The sequence below is a fragment of the Oncorhynchus mykiss genome, chromosome 5 (genome assembly GCF_013265735.2).
Source record: "Oncorhynchus mykiss isolate Arlee chromosome 5, USDA_OmykA_1.1, whole genome shotgun sequence".
Classification (NCBI taxonomy): Eukaryota; Metazoa; Chordata; class Actinopteri; order Salmoniformes; family Salmonidae; genus Oncorhynchus; species Oncorhynchus mykiss.
Window position 1 is genome coordinate 69,294,462 of NC_048569.1, and position 25,252 is coordinate 69,319,713.

Consider the following 25,252-nt stretch of genomic DNA (forward strand, 5'->3'; position numbering starts at 1 on the left):
GGGCACTCGTTTAACGTCGCATCGAAAGATGGCCCCCTACACTGGGAAATGTCCACAATCCCTGCCCTGGGGTATTGGGATATACAAAAAATACACCAGAGGAAAGAGTGCCTCCTATTGGCCCTCCAACAACACTTTCCACAGCATTTGGTGTGCCATCCAGGGACCAACCAGGACCAACCCTGCTTAGTTTCAGAAGCAAGCTAACAGTGGGATGCAGGGTGGTATGCTGCTGACGAATCTATGGATGGAGGACAGGGGGGGTTAACCATTAAACTAAACACACTAATACAACTGCTCCTCCTAGTCCAGCGGCTGTACCCTTTTCACATTGAATCCAGGTATAGTATAATATCGAGGAAGTGTTATGTTACGTATACTGTAATATGGATAACTGTTGGCTGTCATTTGGCAGCAACAGATGGGGAGAGTAACAGTGTGCTATATATAGGAGAGTATTCTTATCCCTCAGAGTCCCAAGATAATCAGTAATGAAATGGAAATCAAAAGCTGTGAAGCAGCAGTCAGACATGTAAGAATCATCACAACTCTCTGCAGTGTCAACAACATCATCCCAGTCATTTCATATTGCTAGTTGAATCTGAAGGAGAAAAATCATGGAATCAGAATTTCATATTAGCTTCCAGGACTCTAATCAGAAATCAATCAGCTGCACTGAACAGAAAGCCCAGATCATTGAGTATGTCACGACTTCTGCTGAAGTCAGCCCCTCTCCTTGTTCGGGCAACGGCTATCTAGCCATCGCTGCTCCATTTTTCTTATATCCATTTGTCTTGTCTTGTTTCCATACACACCTGGTTTACATTTCCCCAATCAATCTACTTGTATTTAACCCTCTGTTTCCCATCATTTTTTGTGTGTAATTGTTTTCATGTTAGGTGGTGTTAGTTTACGCGCTCTACTTTTATGTTCTGTTTTTTGAGCGTGTTTGTTTCATGTGGTGCTCTCGTTTTTGGAACTATAATAAAAGTTCCCCTGTTCATTGTATCTGCTCTCCTACACTTGACTTCGTCTCCAATACACCATCCTGACAGAGTAAAACTCAAGGTTACTTTCGTTACCCCGGTTCTCTAATATTATGAAGTGAAGGGCGGTGGGTGGAAAGTCACAAGCTCAATTGTAATAGTCGCTGCCCATAGGCATAAAAGCAGGGTTGGGCAACAAGGAAACCTTGGAAAAACCTGGGGCAAACCTTAGGCACGAATGATGAACTGACAGTTCATGCAGCTCACTCACTCACTTTGCGGTCCTACAAAAAGCAGAAAACCTCAGATACAGAGCATTGGTAATGAATTATCTGGTTTTGGGCATGCAGTAGCCCCGAGACAAGCCCTTTGTTTTTTCTTCCAAAAGTCTCATGGAATGTAGGCCTATTTTGAACACCACACATTGGCTGCTACTGTAGGCTAAATGACAGAACAGCTATTTCCATATTAACATTTTATTTTCTCCATTGTTTTTGATGGTAGGCCACAATGTTAAGCCTACATGACGATCAAATAGCCTCAGTAGCGTACTTGGCCACTGTTAAAACTGTACCTTAAAGTGGGAACAGCCTCAGTGCTCACAGTAAACGCACCCAGGAAGTTGCATAGAATTTTCACAACGTTCAAGTTTGCGCTCAGCAAACCTGAAATTTGCTCAGTGCCCCAATTTTTTGGAGGTAACATTGGCTGGCACTCTGGATAGTCTCAATGACTCCAAGAGGCAACCCTGTCATATCCAGATTTAACCTCTCACGGACCAGGCCCAGAGGGTTATGGTGTCCAGGTGAGGGTGGAAAATATCAGTTTGCTTGGGTCAAAAGATCCCTGCGTAACTGGAGTTGCCAGGGCTTGTCGTACAGCAAAAGAACGATCTGCCTGGCAATCGAGGCATTTCCTCACTTTGAATAGATTGGGGTGTATGAGGGTTAGAGGAGGAAAAGAGTAAAGCAGCACCCTCGGCCAAGAGTGTGCCAGCGAACAGCGGGCAGTCCACGTTTTCATACAATGCGAAGAGACATTTATCCGGTAGCATCAAAACAGATTGGTAGGCTAGCAGGGTTGAGTTGGTTGGCCACTCTACCACTGGTGGCTTGCCGAGGCCCAGCTCTTCCATGTATTTGACATTCATGTTGGCAAAAAGTCTGTCCCAGTTACGTTTGGCTTCGGCCACGCAAGCTGGGATGGCTGGGAGGAGTTGCTTGCCTGGGACGGTGTGAGGGGAGTTTCCTCCTGTCCTACTAGTCAGTGTAATGAACAAAAGCGTGTCTCTTGACTGATAAGCAGTGAAGCTAGGACGGTTAGTCTAGTAGTGGAGATAAATTTGTTCTTTTGAGGTCAGTTTGGTTTCAGTTCAATTATTTTAAAAATTACGATTTCGGTTTTGATCCATTTTTTATTATGTGTGTTGAATGCTGTAACAACACAGAATAAAACAATGAATGAAAGACTTCCCATTACTGCTTATCACTTATTAACCATCATTCATTCACATTACTTTACTTTAATACAATATTTCATTTGTTGTGTATATTGCATTTTTTTTTTATTGATGACTTGATTATTATTACAACATACAGGAAGTCCTTCTGCTCACCCGACCTAGAATTCCTTACATTCAAATGCCTGCCATATTATCTCCCAAGAGAACTCTTGTCCGTTATAGTCACAGCTGTCTATATACCCCCTCAAGCAGACACCCCGACGGCCCTCAAGGAACTTCACTGGACTCTATGTAAACTGGAAACCATATATCCTGTGGCTGCATTTATTGTAGCTGGGGATTTTAACAAAGCAAATTTGAAAACAAGGCTACCTAAATTCTATCAGCATATTAATTGCAGCACTCGCGCGGGCAATACACTTGATCGCTGGTACTTCCGCGATGCATACACGGCCCTCCCTCGCCCTCCCTTTGACAAATCCGACCACGACTCCATCTTGCTCCTACCGTCTTATAGGCAGAAACTCAAACAGGATGTACCCGTGACTAGAACCATTCAATGCTGGTCTGACCAATCGGAATCCACGCTTCAAGATTGTTTTGATCACGTGAACTGGGAAATGTTCCGGGTAGCCTCAGGGAATAACATTGATCTATACGCTGACTCGGTGAATGAGTTTATAAGGAAGTGCATTGGAGATGTACCCACTGTGACTATTAAAACCTACCCTAACCAGAAACTGTGGATAGATGGTGGCATTCACACAAAACTGATAGCGCGAACCACCTCATTTAACCATGGAAAGAGGACTGGGAATATGGCCGAATATAAACAGTGAAGTTATTTCCTCCGCAAGACAATCAAACTAGTGAAATGTTGGTATAGGGACAAAGTGGAGTCGCAATTCAACGGCTCAGACACGAGACGTATGTGGCAGGGTCTACAGGAAATCACAGACTACAAAAAGAAAACCAGCCACGTTACGGACACCAACTTCTCGCTTCCAGACAAATGAAACACCTTCTTTGCCCACTTTGAGGAAAATACAAAGCCACCGTCGCGACCCGCTAACAAGGACTGCGCCCTCTCCCCTTTCCTTCTCCGTGGCTGACGTGAGTAAGACATTTAAATGTGTTAACCCACGCAAGGCTGCTGGTCCAGACGGCATCACTAGCCGCGTCCTCAGAGCATGTGCAGACAAGCTGGCTGGCGTGTTTACGGACATATTCAATTTACAATCGCAATCACACTGCACACTGCCCTATCCCATCTGGACATAAGGAATATGTAAGAATGCTGTTCATTGACTACAGTTCATCATTCAACACCAAAGTACCCTCCAAGATCAAGATTAAGCTGGAGGCCCTGGGTCTCAACCCCGCCCTGTGCAATTGGGTCCTGGACTTTCTGACGGGCTGTCCCCAGGTGTTGAAGGTAGGAAACAACATCTCCACTTCGCTGACCGTCAACATTGGGGCCCCACAAGGGTGCGTGCTCAGCCCCCTCCTGTTCTCCCTGTTCATCCATGACTGCATGGCCATGCACGCCTCCAACTCAATCATCAAGTTTGGTGATAACACAACAGTAGTGGGCTTGATTACCAACAACTACAGAGCCTACAGAGCCTACAGAGAAGAGGTGAGGGCACTCGGAGTGTGATGTCAGGAAGACAACCTCTCACTCAACGTCAACAAAACAAAGGAGATGATTGTGTACTTCAGGAAACAGCCGTGGGAGCACCCCCCTATCCACATCAAAGGGACAGTAGTGGAGAAGGTGAAAAGTTTTAAGTTCTTCGGCGTACACATCACAGACTAACTGAAATGGTCCACACAGACACACAGGAGACTGAAGAAATTTGGCTTGTCACCTAAAATCCTGACAAACTTTTACAGATGGACAATCGAGAGCATCCTGTTGGGCTGTATCACCGCCTGGTATGGCAACTGCACCGCACTCAACTGCAAGGCTCTCCAGACTGAGCCGTAGTCTGCACAATGCATCACCGGGGGCAATCTACCTGCCCTCAAAGACACCTACAGCACCTGATGTCACATGAAGGCTCAAAAAATCATCAAGGACAACTACCATCCGAGCCACTGCCTGTTCACCCCGCTACCATCCAGAAGGCAAGGTCAGTACATGTGCATCAAAGCTGCGACCGAGAGACTGAAAAACAGCTTCTATCTCAAGGCCATCAGACTGCTAAACAGCCATCAGTAACTCAGAGAGGCTACTGCCTATATAGAGACTCATATCATTGGCCACTTTAATAAATGGATCACTCGTCACTTTAAACAATGTCTCTTTAATAATGTTTACATGTCTTACATTACTCATCTCATATGTATATACTGTACCTTATACCATCTATGCCACTCACCCATATATTTATATGTACATATTCTTATTCCTCCCTTTAGATTTGTGTGTATTAGGTAGTTGTTTGAGAATTGTTAGATTACTTGTTAGATATTACTGCACTGTCGGAACTAGAAGCACAAGCATTTCGCTACACTCACATTAACATCTGCTAACCAATACAATTTGATTTGATTTGATTCCAAGTCATCATCTAATTTCTATAGAGCTGCAGCCTATGCTATTTGGCAAAATCACTATTTTAGTAGTTCCTCAAAGTAAATAAGGCATACTTTTATGACTGCTGAATACCAACTATCAATCACTGAGATCATGTATTTTCAGGTAGAAGCAACTGCTCTCTATCCCTCTCGATCGCACATTCTTCTGTCTCTTCTCTTTGTCTTCATGTCTGCTCCACTGTAACCAAACGTAGCAGGTGTAAAAGAAACACACAGACCGACCGAACAAGTAGGCACACAATGGATTATGGTCATTGTGGTTAATTACCATGTTGTCTGCACTAAACTATGCAGAATATTGGCCTGTTGAAAACTACAACTCCCTACTGCATCGCACAGTTCAGGCTTGATCTGACTCTGATCTCTAGAGAAACTGAGCAATGTGCGCATTGAGCAAATAATAAACAAATAAATGGAAATCAAATAATTGAACAGACTGTGGTCAATTAGTTCTTAAAAAAAGAAAAATAACCTACATTTTGTTAATTGCTAAGCACTACGGTCTAGTCAACGTGGCACGGTAGTGGCTTGTGATAAACGAGAGAGCAAGCTTGTAATTCTACCCTTCCAGGTAGAAAAGCTAGTTGCTAGGGTAGCTAGCTTTGCGGCGGGCTAGCCAGGTTAGCTAAGCCTTGCATAGCCAAGTCTCAGTAGCCTCCGTTTGATGTTACTGAGACAAAGGGAAGAAAAAGCTGAAAAGCTAATTCTTATTCGAAGTGAAAACTTTCCTTTTGGTAAAGTCACCCAACACAAAAGACAAGATGAAAAAATCTGCACTCGGAAGTGTAACCTCGCAGCACACCTGTGAACAGTTAAGCAGGAAAACAGGGATCAAGTCATGCTGAGGAGAGCTTATATACTGTAGGTACTCTTTGTCAGGAACAAAGGTGAGAATGACCATACGGAAGGCGAGTGGCTCCTTATCATGAGGGGAGGGGCTCATCTAATTCGCCACGCGTCCAGTCTGTCTCCGACAGACATGTTTAATTGGTTCATCAAGCTTCTGAGACTCAGGTGCATCAAGCTTCTGAGATTCAGGTGTATCCCACATGTGAGATATTGAAATTAATAATTGAAAGAGAACCAGTTTGAACTCAGTAATATCCTAACATGCTTATAATGTCCTAACACGATTATTATCATGACACAATGGTCAATCTGTAAGCAACTGATCTAACATACAGATAATGAGTGTAACTGATCATTCAAAAAATGGTGTCAGCATTAAATGTCTACTAGCAACATTCCAGCCCGGCCCAATCGTGCCCATGTGCTTAGGATGTAATTTAGTGGGATTAGATGAAGTGGGTCCGTGGGCAGGCAGATGTTAGTAGTGAGTCAGTGGAGGGAGGTTGGCTGGGAGATTAGGAGAATGAATGACCACCCTAATGCTCTAGCCCATTCACTGAATTTAATTCCCCTACTCACTTGACACAGATACACTCTATGGCTGTGTTTAGCCAGGCAGCCCAATTATGATATTTTTTAAACAAATACAGTACCAGTCAAAAGGTTGGACACACCTACTCATTCAAGGGTTTTTCTTAATTTCACTATTTTCTACATTTTAAAATAGTATTGAAGACAAAACTATGCAAAGCTGTCATCAAGGTAAAGGGTGGCTACTGTAAAGAATCTAAAATCTAAAATATATTTTGATTTGTTTCACACTTTTTTGGTTACTATATGATTCCATATGTGTTATTTCATAGTTTTGATGTAGAAAATAATAAAAAATAAAGAAAAGCACTCTTCAACCGATCGCTGCCTGCTCGCGCCTGCCCGTCTAGCATCACGACTCTGAACGGTTCTGATTTGTTGAGCAGAGTGTTGGAGGAGTGTCCACATATTCAAGTGGACAACTACAAATACCTAGGTGTCTGGTTAGACTGTAAACTCCCCTTCCAGACTCACATTAAGCATCTCCGATCCAAAATTAAATCTAGAATCGGCTTACTATTTCGCAACAAAGCATCCTTCACACATGCTGCCAAACATTCCCTCGTAAAACTGACTATCCTACTGATCCTTGACTTCGGCGATGTCATTTACAAAATAGCCTCCAACACTCTACTCAACAAATTGGATGCAGTCTATCACAGTGCCATCCGTTTTGTCACCAAAGCCCCATATACTACCCACTACTGCGACCTGTATGCTCTCGATGGCTGGCCCTCGCTTCACATTCGTTGCCAAACCCACTGGCTCCAGGTCATCTATAAGTCTTTGTTAGGTAAAGCCCCGCCTTATCTCAGCTCACTGGTCACCATAACAGCACCCACGCGTAGCACGCGCTCCAGCAGGTATATTTCAGTGGTCATCCCCAAAGCCAACTCTTCCTTTGGCCGCCTTTCCTTCCAGTTCTCTGCTGCCAATGACTGGAATGAATTGCAAAAATCACTGAAGCTTGAGTCTTATATCTCCCTCACTATCTTTAAGCATCAGCTGTCAGAGCAGCTTGCCGATCATTGCACCTGTACACAGCCCATCTGTAAATAGCCCACCCAACTACCTCATTCCCATATTGTTATTAATTTTTTTGCTCCTTTGCTCCCCAGTATCTCTTCTTGCACATTCATCTTCTGGACATCTATCACCAGTGTTTAATAGCTAAATTGTAATTATTTCGCCACTATGGCCTATTTATTGCCTTTACCTCCCTGATCTTACTACATTTGCCCACACTGTATATAGATTTTTATATTGTGTTATTGACTGTACGTTTGTTTATCCCATGTGTAACTCTGTGTTGTTTGTGTCGCACTGCTTCACTTTATCTTGGCCAGGTCGCAATTGTAAATTATAACTTGTTCTCAACTGGCCTACCTGGTTAAATAAAAAATAAAAAATAAAAAAAATAAAAAATAAAAAAATGAGTGTGTCAAAACCTTTGGCTGGTACTGTATGTCTTTCGAACAATCAGATCAGCTCTTGAACACTTGTTTTGGTACTGCCCATATGTAGCTTGTTTTGGTCGCAGGTACAGGAATGGCTAAAGATTTACATCATTTATCTGGAGCTAACTCTGCAAATAGTACTGCTGGGTGATTTGAAAAGTTATAGTCAATTCACCAATAATATAATCATACTCTTAGCAAAATATTTGATCTTTAATTTACAATCTGTAGAAATTACGAGAATAGAAAGGTTCAGGACTTTGGTGAAACATCACAGCACAGTTGAAAAATATATGTCTAATAGAATGGATGCTGTTCAGACAAAGATGGGAGGTGTGAGGGGAGCTGAAAGGTGGGACTAAAAATAACAAAAAAAACAAGATAACTAATGTAAAATATACTGTGTCCATAAAATGTACAGTTGAAGACAGAAGTTTACATACACCTTAGCCAAATACATTTAAACTCAGTTTTTCACAATTCCTGACATTTAATCCTAGTAAGAATTCCCTGTCTTAGGTCAGTTAAGATCACCACTTCATTATAAGAATGTGAAATGTTAGAATAATAATAGAGAGAATGATTTTTTTCAGCTTTTATTTATTTCATCACATTCCCAGTGGGTCAGAAGTTTACATACACTTAATTAGTATTTGGTAGCATTGCCTTTAAATTGCTTCACTTTGGACAAACGTTTCAGGTAGCCTTCCAAAAGCTTCCCACAATAAGCTGGGTGAATTTTGGCCCATTCCTCCTGACAGAGCTGGTGTAACTGAGTCAGGTTTGTAGGCCTCCTTGCTTGCACACGCTTTTTCAGTTCTGCCCACAAATGTTCTACAGGATTGAGGTCAGGGCTTTGTGATGGCCACCCCAATACCTTGACTTTGTTGTCCTTAAGCCATTTTGCCACAACTTTGGAAATATGCTTGGGGTCATTGTCCATTTGGAAGACCCATTTGTGACCAAGCTTTAACTTCCTGACTGATGTCTTCAGATGTTGCTTCAATATATCCACATAATTTTCCTTCCTCCGTACCCAAAAGTTCCTTCGTACTCAAAAGTACGATTTTTGTCCCCATGTGCAGTTGCAAACCGTAGTCTGGCTTTTTTTATGGCGGTTTTGGAGCAGGCTTCTTCTTTGCTGAGTGGCCTTTCAGGTTATGTCGATATAGGACTCGTTTTACTGTGGATATAGATACTTTTGTACCCGTTTCCTCCAGCATCTTCACAGGGTCCTTTGCAGTTTTGGGATTGATTTTGCACTTTTGTTTGCACCAAAGTACGTTCATCTCTAGAAGACAGAACGAATCTCCTTCCTGAGCGGTGTGACGGCTGCATGGTCCCATGGTGTTTATATTTCTGTACTATTGTTTGTACAGATGAACATGGAACCTTCAGGCATTTGGAAATTGCTCCCAAGGACGAACATCACATACTTGTGGAATTCTACAATATTCTTTCTGAGGTCTTGGCTGATTTATTTTGATTTTCCCATGATGTCAAGCAAAGAGGCACTGAGTTTGAAGGTAGGCCTTGAAATACAAACACAGGTACACCTCCAATTGACTCATATGATGTCAATTAGTCTATCAGAAGTTTCTAAAGCCATGACATAATTTTCTGGAATTTCCCAATCTGTTTAAAGGCACAGTCAACTTAGTGTATGTAAACTTCTGACCCACTGGAATTGTGATACAGTGAATTATAAGTTAAATAATTTGTCTGTAAACAATTATTGGAAAAAAGATGCACAAGGTAGATGTCCTAACCGACTTACCATTACTATAGTTTGTTGACAAGCATTTTGTGGAGTGGTTGAAAAACAAGTTTTATTAATGACTCCAACCTAAGTGTATGTAAACTTCCGACTTCAACTGTATATAGTATGTATAAGCTGGAAGTAGAAACCTAAGTATTGTTGGAGTCGTGTTGGATGGCCGCCGTTTTGCAAGCTCCAACACAACTTTGCTATTCTGTAATTGTTTTGCTGTTTATTTTTACTCTATTTTCACAAAATGTTTCCGCTGTTATTTCTTACAACCGACAAGAAACCTTGAACATCAGAATGGCAGTTACTGACCCCAATTCCGACTTCTACTTCGACTCATCTGCCCTGGGTTCTCTACGTAATTCCAATCCAATTGTCGGGCTACACAATAGGGAACACTGGCGTTACAGAGGCAAGAGGGGGGTCCTTGTAGGATTAAGGTGAAGTGAAAACCGGCCACTTCTTCCCTCCCTTCTATTGGGTAATGTACAGTCACTTAATAATAAGATGAATGACTTCCGATCATGGATTTACTAAAAACGGGACTCTTGAAACTTCAACAGTCTTTGCTTTTCAGAAACATGGCTCTCGGACAAGATACCCCCCACAGCTATCCAACTCGATGGATTCTTCATTCACCGTGTGGCCAGGGAAATTGACAGGGGGAGGGGTTTGCTTCTTCATCAACAACAACTGGTGTTCTAATTCCAGCACGGTGGAAGTGTCGACCCACTGTTTACCCATCTTGGAATACCTGATGGTCAAATGCCGACCCTTCTGCCTCCTGAGGGAGTTTTCAGCTGTTATCGTGACTGCTGTATACATTCCACCTCAGGACAATAAAAATAACAAGCTGGCACTTAATGAACTGTACAAGGCTATAAACAAGCAGGATAACCTACACCAAGTGGCTGCCTTTCTGGTTGTCGGCGATTGGCGTCACTAAGAGACTCCAACACGAAGAGATCTCCAACACCACTAAGGGTGATAAAGTCCTGGACCACTGCTATTCTAAACACAAGCAAGCATACAAGGCCCTCTTTCACCTGCCATTCGGCAAATCAGATCATGACTCCGTACTCTTGCTTCCTCTTTACAAGCAGAAGCTGAAACAGGAAGAACCAACGATTCGCTCCGTTTATAAATGGTCATCAGAATCCGAGGTTATGCTACAGGACTGCGCTAATTGGATTATGTAACGAGACTCCGCCGAAAACATGGACAAGTTAACCACCTCCGTCACCGGCTACATTAGAAAATAGCCCATATTAATATATGTAGCCTTAGCAATAAGGTTAATGAAATCAATAACTTGCTAACATCAGATAACATTCGTAATTAGCCATTTCTGAGACTCACTTAGATAATTAATTTGATGATACATCAGTAGCAATACAAGCATATAACATCTATAGAAGAGACAGAAATGCTTATGGGGGAGGTGTTGCTGTATATATTCAGAGCCAAATCCTTGTAATGCTTAGAGAAGATCTTATGTCAAGTGTTATTGAAGTGTTGTGGTTGCAGGTTCACTTGGTACATCTAAAGCCTTTTCTTTTGGGGTGTAGCTATAGCCCACCAACTGCTTACAGTCAGTGTCTAAATAATATGTGTGAAATGCTTGATAGTGTATGTAATGTAAACAGAGGTCTACTTTCTTGGGGACCTGAATATTGACTGGTTTTCATCAAGCTGTCCGCTCAAGAGAAAGCTTCTCACTGTAACCAGTGCCTGTATTCTAGTTCAGGTTATTCATCAACCCACCAGGGTGTTTACAAACACTACAGGGACAAGATCATCCACATGTATTGATCACATTTTTACTAATACTGTAGAACTTTGTTCTAATGCTGTATCTGTACCCATTGGATGCAGTGATCACAGTATAGTGGCTAGATCCAGGAAAGCCAAAGTTCCAACAGCTGGGCCTAAAATAATGTATAAGAGATCATACAAAAGATTTTGCTGTGACTCTTATGTGGATGATGTTAAAAATATTTGTTGGTCTGATGTGATTAATGAGGAGCATCCAGACGCTGCACTTTATGAATTTATGAAATTGCTTCTTCCAATTATTGATAAACATGCACCTGTTAAAACCTCTTCCGTCTACCCCCTCCTTTTTCGAACATTCTGTTAAAAATCGCGCAACATTTCAGCGTCCTGCTACTCATGCCAGGAATATAGTATATGCATATGATTAGTATGTGTGGATAGAAAACACTCTGAAGTTTCTAAAACTGGTTAAATCACGCCTGTGACTATAACAGTTCGTGTGTTTAATCGAAAAGCGCAAGAAAAACTGGTCACTGAAAACTGAAAAAAAGATCCATGCGCCACTTGCATGTATTGTTTAAGGGACACCAAGTCTCGCCAGTCTTGTCATTTTCCTGAGAGTTATTTCTTGGTCAAACAAAGGAGAGAGATTCCATTCCATCCGGTCTCCGACAGGACGTCTTGGAAGAGAGGTTTCCCAAACATGATTTGAAGACGTGGAGCTATTGAATACACATCGCCCCGTGTTCAATTTGATAGATTATTAACGTTTACTAATACCTAAAGTTGGATTACAAAAGTATTTCGAAGTGTTTTGTCGTCGACTTTTTTAATTTTAAAAAATGACGCTGCGTTTTGAAACAGTGTTTTTTTTCTGAATCACACAGTTTCTATAGATGGATATTTTGGGTATATATGGACCTATTTAATCGAAAAAAATACCCAATAGTGATGTTTATGGGGCATATAGGAGTGCCAACAAAGAAGCTCGTCAAAGGTAATGAATGTTTTATATTTTATTTCTGCTATTTGTGTAGCGCCGGCTACGCTAATTATTTTGTTTACGTCGCCTTCAGGTATTTCGGGGTGTTGCATGCTATCAGATAATAGCTTCTCATGCTTTCGCCGAAAAGCATTTTAAAAATCGGACTTGTTGGCTAGATTCACAACGAGTGTAGCTTTAATTCAATACCCTGCATGTGTGTTTTAATGAACGTTTGAGTTTTAACGAGTACATTTAGCATTTAGCGTAGTGCATTTGCATTTCCAGGTGCCTAGTTGAGACATCTGCGTCTCAGGTAGGAGCAAGAGTTTTAATAAACTGACTGTTAGAACTGTTAAGGCTCCATGGATTGATGAGGAATTGAAAAACATTATGGTTGAAAAAGATGGGACAAAAGGAGTGTCAAATAAGTCTGGCTGCACATCTGACTGGCCTACTTACTGCAAATTGAGAAATTATGTGACTAAACTCAACAAAAGAAGAACAAACTGTACTATGATGCCAAGATCAATGATATAAAGAAAGATGGAGTACAAAAACTTTGGAGTACTTTAAATGAAATTATTGGCAGAAAGACAAATTCAACTGCATCTTTCATCAAATCAGATGGCTTATTCGTCACAAAACCATCTGATGTTGCCAATTACTTTAATGATTATTTAATTGGCAAAGTGGGCAAACTTAGGCAGGAAATTCCAACAACAAAATGTGAGCAATTGTATTCATGCATAAAAAAACAAATAATGAAAGAAAAGCATTGCAAGCTTGAATTTTGTAAAGTTAGTGTGGGAGAGGTGGTAAAATGATTGTTATCGATCAATAATAACAAACCTCTTGCATAGACAACTTAGATGGAAAGCTACTGAGGATGGTAGCTGACTCTATGGCCACTCCTATCTGTCATATATTTCATCTGAGTCTAGAGGAAGGTGTTTGTCCTCAGGCCTGGAGTGAAGCCAAAGTAATTTCGCTACCCAAGAGTGGTAAAGCAGCCTTTACTGGTTCTAACAGCAGACTTATGAGCTTGCTGACAGCTCTTAGCAAACTGTTGGAAAAAATGGTGTTTGACTTTGTGTTATGGCTTTTAAACCTCTGCCATATCGTGGATTCAGAGCTATCTATATAATACAACTTTTCTTTAATGGAAGCTTCTCTAATGTCAGACATGTACAGTGTGGTACCGCAGGGCAGCTCTCTAGGCCCTCTACTCTTTCTATTTTTACCAATGACTTGCCACTGGCATTAAAGAAAGCATGTGTGTCCATGTACGCTGATGATTCAACCATATACGCATCAGCAACCACAGCTAATGAAGTCACTGAAAACCTTAACAAAGAGTTGCAGTCTGTTTTGGAATGGGTGGCCAGTAATAAACTGGTCCTGAACATCTCTAAAACTAAGAGCATTGCATTTGGTACAAATCATTCCTTAAGTGCTTGACCTCAGCTGAATCTGGTAATGAATGGTGTGGCTGTTGAACAAGTTGAGCAGAATAAATTACTTGGCGTTACCTTAGATTGTAAACTGTCATGTTCAAAACATATAGATTCAATGGTTGTAAAGACAGGGAGAGGTCTGTCCGTAATAAAGAGATGCTCTGATTTTTTGACACCACACTCCAAAAATGAAGTTCTGCAGGCTCGAGTTTGTCTAATCTTGATTATCGTCCAGTCTTGTGGTCCAGTGCTGCAAGGAAAGACCCAGTTAAGTTGCAGCTGGCCCAGAACAGAGCAGCACGTTTTGCTCTTCATTGTAATCAGAGGACTGATATAAATACTGTGCATGCCAGTCTCTCTTGGCTAAGAGTTGAGAGAGACTGACTGCATCACTTTTTATTTTTATTAGAAACATTAATGTGTTGGAAATCCCAAATCATTTGCAAAAACAACAACACACCTCTGACACACACACTTATCCCACCAGACATGCCACCAAGGGTCTTTTCACAGTCCCCAAATCCAGAACAAATTCAAGAAATAGTACAGTCTTATATAGAGCCCTTATTGCATGGAACTTCGTTCTTTCTCATATTGCTCAAATAAAGAGCAAACCTGTTTTCAAAAAAATTGATTAAGCAACACATCACAGCACAACACCTCTCCCCTATATGACCTAGATAGTTTGTGTGTATGCATTGATATGTAGGCTACATGTGCCTTTACATTTTTGTATGTAGTTCTGTCCTTGAGCTGTTCTTGTCTATTGATGTTCTGTATTATGTCATTCTGTATTATGTTTCATGTTTTGTGTAGACCCCAGGAAGAGTAGTTGCTGCTTTTCCAACAGCTAATCGGGATCCTAATAAAATACTAAATGCCAAATACCAGACAAACTCAATGCATTTTATGCATGCTTTGACAACAACAACATCGAGCCAGGTGTGAGGCCGTCACCGACCCAGAGGATTAGGCTATCTCGCTCTCTGAGGTCAACGTGAGAAGGGTCGTTAATCAGGTCAACACCCGCAAGGCCGCGGGCCCCAACGGTATTCCAGGGCACATTTTCAGAGCACATTGACGTGGGTGGCAGTGGAGCAGGTAGACAGCTTCAAGTTTCTCTGTGTCCAAATCACTACAGACTTCAAATAGTCCAAACACACGGCTGTGAAGAAGGCATGACAGTGCCTCTTCCCCCTCAAGAGGTTGAAAAAGTTTGGCATGGGTCCTTGACTGGCTGCATCACTGCTTGGTATGGCAATACCACCACCCTCAATCGCATGGACCTACAGATGGTTGTGCGGACAGCCCAGTACATCACTGGGACCAACCTTCCTGCCATCAAGGACCTCTATATCAGGCGGTGTGAAAAAAAGGCCCGTAAAAGCGTCAGACTCCAACCACCCAAGCCATAGACTATTTACTCTGCTGCCGCACGGCAAGAGGTACCGGTGCATCAAGTCTGACACCAACAGGATCTTCAACAGCTTCTATCCCCAAGCAATACAACTGATAAATAGCTAACAAAATAGCTACATGGACTATCTAAGTTTACCTTGTCTCTTTGCACACTCACAGGGCCCGACACACACACACACACACACACACACACACACACACACACACACACACACACACACACACACACACACACACATTACACACACACACACACACACACACACACACACACACACACACACAGTCACTCCAACACACACACAAACACTCACTCCATCATTTGCTCACTCACACATAATATGCAGATACATTTATATTGACTCTACACACCCGCACACCCACTCACATACAACCTGCTGCTACTCTGTTAATCTTATATCATGTTGCCTAGTCCTCTTACCCCTATACTGTACATATCCACCCACCTCCATCACTCCAGTATTCCTGCACATGTAAGTATGTTATTGGAACTGACTTTTTAAATATTTCCTGTATATAGTAAGCTTACTTACTTACTTTCTCGTGTATTTTTTTCTAGTAATACTTGTTATTGAATATTGCATTGTTGGGTTTTGAGTTTGCAAGAAAGGCAATTCACAGCACTAGAACTTGAAACATTATTATACTCCAATTAGGGAAGGGATGAAAGGGTTAAGGGAAAATATTAGAGAAGGAAAATATTTTTTTAAATATACAGTACCAGTCAAAAGCTCGGACACACCTACTCATTCAAGGGTTTTTCTTAATTTTTACTATTTTCTACATTGTAGAATAATAGTGTAGACATCAAAACTATGAAATAACACATATGGAATCATGTAGTAACCAAAAAAGTGTTACAGTTTTTTTCGATTGCTAAACGACAGTGGACACAACTGGAGTCACATGTGCAAAACTCTAACTACAGTCTGCACAGCAGCAGTTCATGTGGACCAAACTCTAGTTCGTTTTTCATTGCTTGAACACAGTTTTCAAAACTCTACACACTTATCCCATGACTTTAACCACAACCTGCACAACACTGTGGATTTACAGCACTTTGTTCAAATGCTAACACACTGCTGGCAAAACTGTGAACCACACATTCAAAACGGAATAGATTTCAGCCTTGTGCCTTTCAAACACTGCTGATTGCAATTTCAGCTGAAAGGCTAAGCAGGTGTCTTGTTTTAGACTTGTTAGTGAACACACACACATATTACAGTATATATAGGTAGAGCTCAGAAAGACTCATTTTGGAAATGGAACAAGGAAGATGGGTTCGTGGAGGGAGAAGGGTGGCAGGGAGAGGGCGGATGCGTGGAGGAAGACAAAGAAGACAAAGAGCTGTTATTTCAGATGAAATAAGGGCTACACTAATAGACCATGTCGTGAACCATGGTCTCTCATTGAGAGAGGCAGGGTTGAGGGTGCAACCCAATCTGCAAAGATCCACAGTGGCATCTGTAATGCGAATTTTCCATCATGCAAACAGGTGAGAGTTACATCCTTACAGTAAATGAAAACATTACAGGAATCTATTTTGTATTGCAATTATAGAATATTTACACAGATATATATTACAGTAAGTTTGACTGTAAAATATATTTTTACAACAGGACCCAAAGGCTGCCCCCAACAGGGGGAAGAGGAAAAATATTTTCAGATGCGCAGGAAAATGCTATTGTTGACATGGTTGTTGTCAACAATGCAATAAAACTGCGGGAGATTCAAGAAAGAGTGATGGCTGATAATGATATATTTGAAAATGTTAATTCTGTCAGCACAACAACTATTGCTCGAGTCCTAAAGAAACACCAAGTTACAATGAAACAGTTAGTTATACAGTGCCTTGCGAAAGTATTCGGCCCCCTTGAACTTTGCGACCTTTTGCCACATTTCAGGCTTCAAACATAAATATATAAAACTGTATATTTTTGTGAAGAATCAACAACAAGTGGGACACAATCATGAAGTGGAACGACATTTATTGGATATTTCAAACTTTTTTAACAAATCAAAAACTGAAAAATTGGGCGTGCAAAATTATTCAGCCCCTTAAGTTAATCCTTTGTAGCGCCACCTTTTGCTGCGATTACAGCTGTAAGTCGCTTTGGGGTATGTCTCTATCAGTTTTGCACATCAAGAGACTGACATTTTTTCCCATTCCTCCTTGCAAAACAGCTCGAGCTCAGTGAGGTTGGATGGAGAGCATTTGTGAACAGCAGTTTTCAGTTCTTTCCACAGATTCTCGATTGGATTCAGGTCTGGACTTTGACTTGGCCATTCTAACACCTGGATATGTTTATTTTTGAACCATTCCATTGTAGATTTTGCTTTATGTTTTGGATCATTGTCTTGTTGGAAGACAAATCTCCGTCCCAGTCTCAGGTCTTTTGCAGACTCCATCAGGTTTTCTTCCAGAATAGTCCTGTATTTGGCTCCATCCATCTTCCCATCAATTTTAACCATCTTCCCTGTCCCTGCTGAAGAAAAGCAGGCCCAAACCATGATGCTGCCACCACCATGTTTGACAGTGGGTATGGTGTGTTCAGCTGTGTTGCTTTTACGCCAAACATAACGTTTTGCATTGTTGCCAAAAAGTTCAATTTTGGTTTTATCTGACCAGAGCACCTTCTTCCACATGTTTGGTGTGTCTCCCAGGTGGCTTGTGGCAAACTTTAAACGACACTTTTTATGGATATCTTTAAGAAATGGCTTTCTTCTTGCCACTCTTCCATAAAGGCCAGATTTGTGCAATATACGACTGATTGTTGTCCTATGGACAGAGTCTCCCACCTCAGCTGTAGATCTCTGCAGTTCATCCAGAGTGGTCATGGGCCTCTTGGCTGCATCTCTGATCAGTCTTCTCCTTGTATGAGCTGAAAGTTTAGAGGGACGGCCAGGTCTTGGTAGATTTGCAGTGGTCTGATACTCCTTCCATTTCAATATTATCGCTTGCACAGTGCTCCTTGGGATGTTTAAAGCTTGGGAAATCTTTTTGTATCCAAATCCGGCTTTAAACTTCTTCACAACAGTATCTCGGACCTGCCTGGTGTGTTCCTTGTTCTTCATGATGCTCTCTGCGCTTTTAACGGACCTCTGAGACTATCACAGTGCAGGTGCATTTATACGGAGACTTGATTACACACAGGTGGATTGTATTTATCATCATTAGTCATTTAGGTCAACATTGGATCATTCAGAGATCCTCACTGAACTTCTGGAGAGAGTTTGCTGCACTGAAAGTAAAGGGGCTGAATAATTTTGCACGCCCAATTTTTCAGTTTTTGATTTGTTAAAAAAGTTTGAAATATCCAATAAATGTCGTTCCACTTCATGATTGTGTCCCACTTGTTGTTGATTCTTCACAAAAAAATACAGTTTTATATCTTTATGTTTGAAGCCTGAAATGTGGCAAAAGTTCGCAAAGTTCAAGGGGGCCGAATACTTTCGCAAGGGACTGTACACTGTACCGTTCGAGAGAAACAGTGAACGGGTAAAAGAGCAAAGATACCAATATGTCCAGGTAAGACATCTGAGGTTACGTACAAAGCTATACAAAATATTTACAGTAAAAAAAAACACTAGCATTTCTACAGTAAAACTGTGCACTTACTGTTTTTCAGAGAGTAATGGAGGTGGAAGCACTGGAAAGACCACATTCATTTGTATTTATCGATGAAGCTGGATTTAACCTTGCCAAAACACGGCGCAGAGGAAGGAATGTTATAGGTCAAAGGGCCACTGTGGAGGTTCCAGGCAAAAGGGGGGGAAATATCACCATGTGTGCTGCAATGGCCAATGATGGTTTGCTTCTCAACACACCACTCATTGGTCCATACAACACAGAAAGGCTTATAGCTTTCCTAGAACAGCTTTATGCTCAGCTAGTGCCAGCAGAACAGGTGGAGCCAGTAAGAAACCCCCAAGTTTTTGTCATAGTTTGCGATAACGTTGCTTTTCACCACTCTGCAGCTGTCACAGATTGGTTTGCAGCACATCACAGATTTATGATTTTGGACCTGCCTGCATATTCACCCTTCCTCAACCCAATAGAGGAGTTTTTCTCTGCCTGGAGGTGGAAAGTGTTTGGTCACCACCCACATGACCAAATGTCTCTTTTGGAAGCCATGCGTGCCGGATGTGAGGACACGAGTCCAGAGGACTGCCAGGGATGGATAAGGCACTCCAGAAGGTTCTTCCCCAGGTGCATGGCAAGAGAAAACATTAGATGTGATGTTGAAGAAAACCTGTGGCCTGATGCTAGAGAGAGGCAGGATTAGCCCCTCAATTATTTGTTCAAATTACAGTATGTACTTTTAGTTTCTACCTTTTTTTTCTCATTACTGTAATTTCGTAAATTACTACAGACTATTGAAGCAAACTGCTAATTTTCATTTACCTTAAAGAATTGTTATGTTCTAAAAAAAATTATAAATCATGTGAAAGAATGTCACTCTTTTCTTTGAAGAAAATATTACTTTGTATGAAGTCACTGAAATTTTTCAAACTGTAAAGATGAAAAGTTTGTATTTTCTGTATTGGTGTTTGATGCTAGTGTTTTTACTCTCAGTGTGTTCTGAGTGACAGTGTGTGTTATCTCAGTGAGGGTTGTGCATAGTGTTTGGCTGCACTGAGCGTGTTTTGAGCCATGTGTTAAGAGTTTTATTGCTTGGAATTTGTTTTGCAGGTGATGTGAACTGTTTAGCTCAGGTGACTGTTGGTAGTGCAGACTGTAGTTAGAGTTTTGCACATGTGACTCCAGTTGTGCCCACTGTCGTTTAGCAATCGAAAAAAAACTGTAAATAAATCAAAATATATTTTAGATTCTTCAAAGTAGCCACCCTTTGCCTTGATGACAGCTTTGCACACTCTTGGCATTCTCTCAACCAGCTTCATGAGGAAGTCACCTGGAATGCATTTCAATTAACAGGTTAAAGTTATATTGTGGAATTTCTTTCCTTCTTAATGCGTTTCAGCCAATCAGTTGTGTTGTGACAAGGTAGGGGTGGTATACAGAAGATAGCCCGAAAAGACCAAATCCATATCATAGCAAGAACAGCTCAAATAAGCAAAAGAAAACGACAATCCATCATTACTTTAAGACATGAAGGTCAGCCAATCCGGAAATTTAAAAAAACGTTGAAAGTTCCTTCAAGTGCTGCCGCAAAAACCATCAAGCGCTATGATGAAACTGGCTCTCACGATGACCGCCACAGGAAAGAAAGACCTCTGCTGCAGAGGATATGTTTATTAGAAATAATAAATAAATGCTTCACAGAGTTGAAGTAACAGACACATCTCGACATCAAATGTTCAGAGGAGACTGCATGAACCAGGCTTTCATGGTCGAATTGCTTCAAAGAAACCACTACTAAAGGACACCAATAATAAGAAGAGACTTGCTTGGGTCAAGAAATACGAGCAATGGACATTAGACCAGTGGAAATCTGTCCTTTGGTCTGATGAGGCTAAATTTGAGATTTTTGTTTAGGTGAGAGTAGGTTAATATGTGTGGTACCCACCGTGAAGCATGGAGGAGCAGGTGTGATGGTGTGGGGGTACTTTGCTGGTGACACTGTCAGTGATTCATTTAGAATTCAAGGCACACTTAACCAGCATGGCTACCACAGCATTCTTCAGTGATACACCATCCCATCTGGTTTGCACTTAGTGGGACTATCATTTGTTTTTCAACAGGACAATGACCCAACACACCTCCAGGTGTTTGGAAATGATTCAGACATTGATAGAAACCACAATCTATCTTCAATATTACAGCTGATCTACCCTCTAAAAAACAGAAACAAAAAAACTAATCAGATCAGCTGCTTTGCCAATAATTGGGCAAAAGATCCGAATTGGGCTTTCTGTGTAAACGCAGCCTAAATGGTGTGTTTGTTTATCGTTGTGCAATGCTTCAATCATTTCTCAGGTATGGTGTGTAATCAATTGTGTTCACAATCACAGAACAGGGAAGCTACTGTAAGGGATGTTTGAGTGCATCTTGCAACAAATATCCGATAGCTTTAGTAATGACAGATAAAAACAGCTAGCTAGGATTCGGAGAGGTATATCAAAGAAATATATTACCAGGTCAAATAATAGGCTTATTTTTCCCTCATATATGGCAGAAGCAGGTGTGACTCACATTGTAGAGCACGGTGGTCCAGCCCTCCATGGTGATGCACTGGAAGACGGTGAGGACAGCAAACAGGATGTTGTCAAACTGGGTGATGCCATCGTTGGGGCCGATCCAGGTTTCACTGCAGGCGTACTTGTCAGGGCACTTCCTCACCCCACACGGGAACTCTGACTCTGACTTGTCCACCGTTTCATTCTCTGACAGAGGGACAAGAGAGAATAAAGTTCCTCAACTTGTTCTTATTGTCCTGAGTCAGAGTCCACTATAGGATGTGTAGGTTAGGCTAAAGATTTTTTTTAAACGATGCAATACTGAAATCAATCTAACTGAACGTGATTTTTCCCATGAGAGATATGATGACTTCAGAGAAATGTCTCAATTCTGAGAAATGACTTGCATCTACTGGAGATGCATGAATAAGTAGCACAATATGATGATTGTAATGTAATGCATGACTCGATCAATGAAGTGAGCAGCAGCAGCTCTCTGTGTGAAAGTCCTTTCCTGAACCCTTGTGAAAGATGACACTAATAATACGCTATTTGATTTGTGCAATGTGTGATTATCATAAATAATCTCTCTAAAGCCAATAATGTTAACTCGTACAGTGTGGTCCCCACATAACCTTTATTATGTCATCTTAAAAATGAGAGTATGTTGTTTGATACAATTGGGTACTGTATTAAATGGGATATATTTGAAATGTAGTAAAGGAATACTAGAATATATATGATATATAATTCTTTACTGTATTAAACCACCGAGACAGACTGTAGGGTGTTCACCCATAAAATGATTAATTCCTTCAAGGTTTATACAAATATTTAAATAAATATGTAGCATGTTTATGTAGCATGTGAATGGAAGGTCATCACAGGCATGATCAAATAAGTCGTCACTGCCCAATAAAACCCTGTGATGCTGCTCCGCGGGCAGAACAGTGCTAACTTCGAACATCAGCTAACAAGCTGGCTGCAGGTTTGTGAGTGAAAATATGGGCTTTTTCTAAATTAAATCTGCTCAATATAAAACTAAATAGAGACTAAATATATATACAGTGCCTTGCGAAAGTATTCGGCCCCCTTGAACTTTGCGACCTTTTGCCACATTTCAGGCTTCAAACATAAAGATATAAAACTGTATTTTTTTGTGAAGAATCAACAACAAGTGGGACACAATCATGAAGTGGAACGACATTTATTGGATATTTCAAACTTTTTAACAAATCAAAAACTGAAAAATTGGGCGTGCAAAATTATTCAGCCCCTTTACTTTCAGTGCAGCAAACTCTCTCCAGAAGTTCAGTGAGGATCTCTGAATGATCCAATGTTGACCTAAATGACTAATGATGATAAATACAATCCACCTGTGTGTAATCAAGTCTCCGTATAAATGCACCTGCACTGTGATAGTCTCAGAGGTCCGTTAAAAGCGCAGAGAGCATCATGAAGAACAAGGAACACACCAAGCAGGTCCGAGATACTGTTGTGAAGAAGTTTAAAGCCGGAATTGGATACAAAAAGATTTCCCAAGCTTTAAACATCCCAAGGAGCACTGTGCAAGCGATAATATTGAAATGGAAGGAGTATCAGACCACTGCAAATCTACCAAGACCTGGCCGTCCCTCTAAACTTTCAGCTCATACAAGGAGAAGACTGATCAGAGATGCAGCCAAGAGGCCCATGATCACTCTGGATGAACTGCAGAGATCTACAGCTGAGGTGGGAGACTCTGTCCATAGGACAACAATCACTCGTATATTGCACAAATCTGGCCTTTATGGAAGAGTGGCAAGAAGAAAGCCATTTCTTAAAGATATCCATAAAAAGTGTCGTTTAAAGTTTGCCCCAAGCCACCTGGGAGACAAACCAAACATGTGGAAGAAGGTGCTCTGGTCAGATGAAACCAAGATTGAACTTTTTGGCAACAATGCAAAACGTTATGTTTGGCGTAAAAGCAACACAGCTCATCACCCTGAACACACCATCCCCACTGTCAAACATGGTGGTGGCAGCATCATGGTTTGGGCCTGCTTTTCTTCAGCAGGGACAGGGAAGATGGTTAAAATTGATGGGAAGATGGATGGAGCCAAATACAGGACCATTCTGGAAGAAAACCTGATGGAGTCTGCAAAAGACCTGAGACTGGGACGGAGATTTGTCTTCCAACAAGACAATGATCCAAAACATAAAGCAAAATCTACAATGGAATGGTTCAAAAATAAACATATCCTGGTGTTAGAATGGCCAAGTCAAAGTCCAGACCTGAATCCAATCGAGAATCTGTGGAAAGAACTGAAAACTGCTGTTCACAAATGCTCTCCATCCAACCTTACTGAGCTCGAGCTGTTTTGCAAGGAGGAATGGGAAAAAATGTCAGTCTCTCGATGTGCAAAACTGATAGAGACATACCCCAAGCGACTTACAGCTGTAATCGCAGCAAAAGGTGGCGCTACAAAGTATTAACTTAAGGGGGCTGAATAATTTTGCACGCCCAATTTTTCAGTTTTTGATTTGTTAAAAAAGTTTGAAATATCCAATAAATGTCGTTCCACTTCATGATTGTGTCCCACTTGTTGTTGATTCTTCACAAAAAAATAAAGTTTTATATATTTATGTTTGAAGCCTGAAATGTGGCAAAAGGTCGCAAAGTTCAAGGGGGCCGAATACTTTCGCAAGGCACTGTATATATATATCGCCAATTAGGCAATAAAGAAGACAATAAAAGCCAAGGATCTGGTGATGAAAATGACAAAGGTATCAAGTTGATTTTGATTGGTCCAACCAGCGGAGACACCTCCAAATGGTACAACATCACAACATTAAATATAGAAGCGGCACAGTCTAAACGAGCAATGGTCACAGTAAATTAACACTTTATTTCATCAACACTGTCAAGTACTAGTCTATTAAGGTTATAATATTGTAGAAAACAATCTAAGGGTGTATTCTATGTCATTTATAATGACATTGGGCAAAGACAACTACGTTTTGACATTCATTTCGTAGCACCCTCTTGAATTGCCAGATTTTATTCCACATTGTACAGCAGTGAGTGAACACCCTACAGCCTGTCAATGGCAGACCAAGGAACATTTTTATAACCAAGTCAAGCTGTGAGTGATATTGAAACCTCGACAAAAGATAAGGTAAGGTAACCCTTTTTGAAAAGGAAAGATAACTTCATCATCTTCTCTATCTGTGACAACTAAGTTCCTATAATGTAAAAGAAACGAAGGAACAAATCCCCAGTAAGCTTGTTAAAAGACCACACTACCTGAATAACAAATTATGTTCAGGAGATAAACATGTGTGTGAATAGAACTGTGTAACCCACTTTATTATAACATGATTCATGCATCTATGACTTTACAATTAGTCGAGGTACTGTATTGAGCTGCTATATTGTGGGGTTTAATTACATAGGCAGTCATGTTGGCTGTGGTTACATTTACAGGTGCAGTCAGGATTGGTACTGTGTGTTTCAGGTCTGTTGGATAACACAGCTAGTGTCATCCTGACCACTGACAATACATTACACTGGGCGGGTGGGAGGGAACAGCAGAGAGCACTCACAGGACGTTTGTATGGCTTATCATTACAGCTGAGGAAGCCTCGTAGAAAATAATAATCCACTTGTTGTGTAGGCGCAGTATAACCTTGCTGATAAATGATCAGCTTGAAGGATGTTTACGATAACTTACCCTAAATGTATACATCAGCGAAGGATCAC

The 25,252-nt window shown here is 41.1% G+C and overlaps 1 protein-coding gene across 7 annotated transcripts in view; it reads right to left on the reverse strand.

The window, feature by feature from the left end:
* The window catches only part of LOC110524442 (voltage-dependent R-type calcium channel subunit alpha-1E), a 111,021-nt gene that overhangs the window by 54,931 nt on the left and 30,838 nt on the right, over positions 1-25,252 (reverse strand). For all 7 annotated transcript variants that reach the window (XM_036978235.1, XM_036978237.1, XM_036978234.1 and 4 more), the window contains exon 5: positions 21,527-21,717. In XM_036978235.1, coding sequence (XP_036834130.1) covers positions 21,527-21,717 — 191 coding nt within the window. The remainder of the gene's footprint in view (positions 1-21,526; positions 21,718-25,252) is intronic.